The sequence below is a fragment of the Nanorana parkeri genome, unplaced genomic scaffold (genome assembly GCF_000935625.1).
Source record: "Nanorana parkeri isolate BGI_ZX_2015 unplaced genomic scaffold, ASM93562v1 scaffold2856, whole genome shotgun sequence".
In the NCBI taxonomy this organism is placed as follows: domain Eukaryota; kingdom Metazoa; phylum Chordata; class Amphibia; order Anura; family Dicroglossidae; genus Nanorana; species Nanorana parkeri.
In genome coordinates, this window is record NW_017309124.1 from 23122 (window position 1) to 28255 (window position 5134).

At 50.9% G+C, this 5134-nt stretch overlaps 1 protein-coding gene across 1 annotated transcript in view; it reads left to right on the forward strand.

Moving 5' to 3' along the window:
- ARAP1 (ArfGAP with RhoGAP domain, ankyrin repeat and PH domain 1) overlaps positions 1-4929 on the forward strand; it is a gene marked incomplete at its 5' end in the record, with an annotated part of 27487 nt that extends 22558 nt beyond the window's left edge. The window contains 6 exons of the mRNA XM_018574279.1: positions 356-436; positions 518-583; positions 829-946; positions 1072-1188; positions 2234-2370; positions 4788-4929. Of these exons, the coding sequence (XP_018429781.1) occupies positions 356-436; positions 518-583; positions 829-946; positions 1072-1188; positions 2234-2370; positions 4788-4898 (630 nt within the window). The remainder of the gene's footprint in view (positions 1-355; positions 437-517; positions 584-828; positions 947-1071; positions 1189-2233; positions 2371-4787) is intronic.
- Between the last annotated feature and the right edge of the window lie 205 nt (positions 4930-5134).

Here is a 5134-nt window from a genome sequence, read left to right on the forward strand (position 1 = left end):
TATTTTAAGGGGGGCATTTAATAATTCTGTTGCACTGCCAGGTGGTGGTAAACAAACAGGCAATGCTTGAATTAAAGAGATCATGTGTTTTGTGTGCAGGGCACTCGGCAAAGGTGAGACCCGCCACCAAGCACCTGGAAACTGCCGCACTGAAAACAAAACCAATAGAAGTTCTAATATTTTTTTTTCCATGTACAACACTTATGCTTCCTGGATAGAATATTAGTTCATTGATTGGTTTAGTTGCTGCCTGGAATTTCCCTGCAGGTGTAAATATTTTGTTGCAGCCCCCTTAATATAATATACCCCCCCAAGTGCAGTCAGCTGCAACAGTGTCACTTTGTTGTCTGTGCAGGTGAACCTGCAGGAGCTCCAGAAGCAGTTGGACATCGCCGCCGCCATCATGAAAGTGCGAAGCGCCCAACACAAGCCCAGGGTAAGACACGGCTCGAGCGACGTAGCAGAGTGACTCCCTTATGAACATTAATCCTCATTATTACATTTCTTTGGCTCGCAGGGAACCGACTTCATCTGCTCCGTCTACCTGAGAGAAAAGAAGCCGGAATGTGAGCAGAGTGTCCACGTGAGTACCTGTCTACAATGTATCAAAATAACAGCAGGGAGTTATTATGTAAATTGCTTCTATCGAAAAACAGACCATCTAACACATTGTTTATAAACATTGATCAGAGGGAGATAGAGAGATACAAAGTAACATTGTTTATAAACATTGATCAGAGGGAGATAGAGAGATACAAAGTAACATTGTTTATAAACATTGATTAGAGAGATACAAATATCGTGTCATATTTTTGCACCTTCTTCCAGATCGCAGTCACCATGACGGCGCAGGAGCTGAGGGAGACGCTGCTGGAGAGGAGGAATATTTTTCCCAACCATGGAGAGTATTGGAGCTGTGTGGAGGTGGATACGGCGGAAGAGATAGGTAGGCGGCAGTATGGAGGGTCACCGGGGGTTTGCAGTTTCATACGCTCGCTTTGAGTATCAGTTCCGGGTTGAATGTCTTTGCAGTGGCTTCGTCGTTAACTGTTTCCTGCCTTCTCTCTGCAGAGCGCCCTCTACACTTTTCAGAGAAAGTGCTGCCAATCTTCCACACCAAGGTCAACAGCAATACCCACCTGGTGGTAAAGGAGGACCCCAACATGGACGCCATGTTAAATTACACCAGTAAGTGGCCTGATCTGCACTAGTTATGCAATGTAGGGAAGGCGGAGCCAACATTATTGCCCCTGGATATGTGGGAGTTGGGGGGAATGGTCTCACACTCATGGTTGGTAATGGGCCACAATTTGAAATCATGGGGCCCTGTACAGCCTACCTGACAGGTCCCCCCCCCCATGGGCCTGGTACAGGAGTACTGCTTGTACCCCCTCTGTAGGCAGCCCTGGCGCTGCCACCACCTTGTTGATGTCATTGTTCGTGAGGCTCAATGCGGTGCAAATGGCAGCCTCAATTTCCACCTTGCGGCATCCTCCGCTCACATCCCTGGCCTCACCCAAGCTTTGCTGGCCCCTGCACACCGTCTTCTCTCCTACCAGGCTGCACTGGCAACATGCTCACCCCCCCCCAAATGTGACATGTTACTCTTGGAGGAGAGCTGTCTGGCAAGAATAGGGTAGTGGAGCCAATTGTAGAGCCTCCCTGCTGATCCAATGGGGCCCTGTATGGGAGTACTGCCTGTAGCCCCCTATCAGCGGACCTGGTTGGTGTTCAGTCTAAAAGAGGTTGCAGAGATTATAATCTGTGTAATGTGGCCAATTTAGGTAGTGTTTACCTGAACAATCGTTTCAATGAATACCCAATGGGTCCTTCACGCTACATATGCTACAATTTGGTAGTACAATCTCCTTTACATCTGCCAACAGCTATATACTGTCAGAGTTCAGATCTAAGGAAGATCATACAATCAGGCTGTGATGTGTATGTGGCCAACATTGAGGGAGTTGTACAACCAGACTGTAGCATGCGTGACTGGTCAATCGGCACATATAACAGCAAATCGCTTGTCTCTGTGTATAGCGTTAGGAACAGTTTACTTACCTCCTGGATTGAAGTCAGGGGATCAACATGATGGTCAGACAACTGGCATCTTTTGTTTTTTCATAAGGTGTCCGGCAGCAGCAGTCTTTGTGATTTGTGTTGTGACAGGTTCCCTTTTAAAGCGGTCAGCCCAGCACACGTCTCCATCCTTGTCATCTCTTTGTTGTTTTAGAAAATTGGGTGGAAGCCTCCAAGAACGGGTGGATGAGTTTCCGGGAGGATAAAAGTCTGCTGGACTTCACCGCAAAATTCCACGACCGTTACTTCATGCTGAATGGCACCACCCTGCGAATGTACCGGGAAGTCCGGGTAGGTGCTGCCAATGTTATCCTCACCCCCACCGGAATGGGGTTCAGATATTTCCTACACCGGTGTATATGATTTTCTGTACATAGAAACAACTAGGGATGCACCGATACTATTTTTTCCAGTCTGAATCTGAATACCGATACTTTTTCTCAAGTACTCGCCGATATCAGTTACAGATACCTTTTTTTTTTTAATGTCATGTGACAGTTTTTCTAAAACAATGCAAACTAATGATTTTAGGACAGTGGTGGAGCGCCAGGACCCGATCGCAGCTTCAAACGCTGCAACCCTGGTAGTTCTGTCACTGACTCCAAGCTTTAAAACAATACAAATCCCAGCAGTACACTATACAGCAATGCAGAGTAATACCATCAGCTACAGAGGATTACAAATCCCAGCAGTACATTATACAGCAATGCAGAATAATATGAAGCTCTGTGTTTCTCTGGGGTGGAGAGATGATGTTTCCAGGGTCTCAGACTGACTTTGCAGGATATCAGAAGGAATGTGTGGGGTCTCAGGTGGGCTGTGTGGAGTCTGAGAAGGTCGGTGCAGGGTCTGAGGAGAGCAGTGTGGGTTCTCAGGTGGTCTGCATGGGGTCTCAGGTGTTCTGCATGGGGTCTCATGAGGGCTGTACAGGGTCTCAGGTGGGTTGTGTGGTCTCAGGAGTGCTGTGTGGGTTCTCAGGTCTCAAGTGGGCTGTGCCGGATCTGAGAAGGACTGTGCGGGGTCTGAGGAGAACTTTGTGGGTTCTCACGTCTCAGGAGAGCTGTGCGGGGTCTCAGGTGGGCTGTGCGGAGTCTGAGAAGGTCTGTGCAGGGTCTGAGGAGAGCTGTGTGGGTTCTCAGGTGGTCTGCATGGGGTCTCAGGTGTTCTGCATGGGGTCTCAGGAGGGCTGTACGGGGTCTCAGGTGTGTTGTGTGGTCTCAGGAGTGCTGTGTGGGTTCTCAGGTCTCAAGTGGGCTGTGCTGGGTCTGAGAAGGACTGTGCGGGGTCTGAGGAGAGCTTTGTGGGTTCTCACGTCTCAGGAGAGCTGTTCGGGGTCTCAGGTGGGCTGTGCAGAGTCTGAGAAGGTCTGTGCAGGGTCTGAGGAGAGCTGTGTGGGTTCTCAGGTGGTCTGCATGGGGTCTCAGGTGGTCTGCATGGGGTCTCAAGAGGGCTGTACAGGGTCTCAGGTGGGTTGTGTGGTCTCAGGAGAGCTTTGTGGGTTCTCACGTCTCAGGAGAGCTGTGCAGGGTCTCAGGTGGGCTGTGCGGAGTCTGAGAAGGACTGTGCAAGGTCTGAGGAGAGCTGTGTGGGTTCTCACATCTCAGGAGAGCTGTGCGGCTTCTCAGGTGGTCTGCATGGGTTCTCAGGAGGGCTGTACAGGGTCTCAGGTGTGTTGTGTGGTCTCAGGAGAGCTGTGTGGGTTCTCAGGTCTCAGGTGGGCTGTGCGGAGTCTGAGAAGGACTGTGCGGGGTCTGAGGAGAGCTTTGTGGGTTCTCACGTCTCAGTAGAGCTGTGCAGGGTCTCAGGTGGGTTGTGCAGGATCTCAGGTGGGGGGTCTCAGGAGGGCTGTGCTGCGTCTCAGTAGGGCTGTGCGCCGTTTCAGGAGAGCAGTGCGGGGTCTCACCAAGGGTCCGGAGGGTCTTGTGGGTGGCAGAAGTGCTGTAAACAGCGACGTGTGTTTCCCCGGTAAGGAGGAGAAGATGTGCTGCCAGCGTTGTGAAAGCTGCCCAGGTCCCCAGCAAACGTTGGCCCTCAGGCAGCCGCTTCAGTTTAAAAATGTAAAGTGCTGGTATCTGCGTTTTAGTATTGGGGCATTGTCACGGATAATCATGAAAATGCCCAGTATTGGCGTTGATACCGGTATTGGTAACGGTGCATCCCTAGAAAACAACCCCCAAATAACACACATTGATAAGATTGAGTCATTGTGGCCCAGATCAGACCTTGGAAGCTTCCAATATCGTTGCCTGTGTCTGCGAATGGCGCTCATGTGCTCATGCTAAAGTGTGTGTGTTGCTGCACTTCTACACTCTTGCATGCTGCAGTTTGGCAATGCTTTACCCAGGGTGCAGAGGGCGGCTTCCTCTTATGAACACTCCCCCGCCCCCGCCCAGCTTTCATCAGACTTGCGGGTATTCCCCATATTGCGCATGCAGGGAGCCTGCAAGGACAGTTGGTACCTGGCACAGAAGAGGTGGATGTTGTCATCTGACCCCTGGAGGCGGCGCTATTGCCAGGGCAGAGTTCACCGCTGAGGCATCACACGCGGTGACGTGTCTGCCTGGGTCAGACGCCACCTCCGGGAGCTGGCGACCTCCATTGCTGGGTCAGAACTGTGACATGTAACAGCCGTGCTGATGGTCTCTGTATAACTGCTGCCGCTTGCCGGTCCTCTCTGTGTATTGTAACGCCCATCCTTTCTTGAGCAGAGTCCGAGATCGTCGAATGCCGACAGCGCCACGCAGGTGAGCGGTGTTAGTGTGTGCTTTTATTTGTGGCATCCTCCATCTTGGTGCAGGACTTCCTCCCACTTCTGGTGATCTGTGGCGGTTTGATTAAAGGGTTACTCTACCCAGAACTGATATACTTTAGTTTTGGGTGTTGGAGAAAAAAAAACATTCTGGTAGTCCTTTCTATCTCTTTTGAATGCTATGGGAAGATCTGAGTTCCCGGGTCTGTACACATGCTGAGCCCATTATGAGGGGCCCCCACCATTCCTGTGCTGAGTTCCCGGGTCTGTACACCCGCTGTGCCCATTATGAGGGGCCCCCACCAT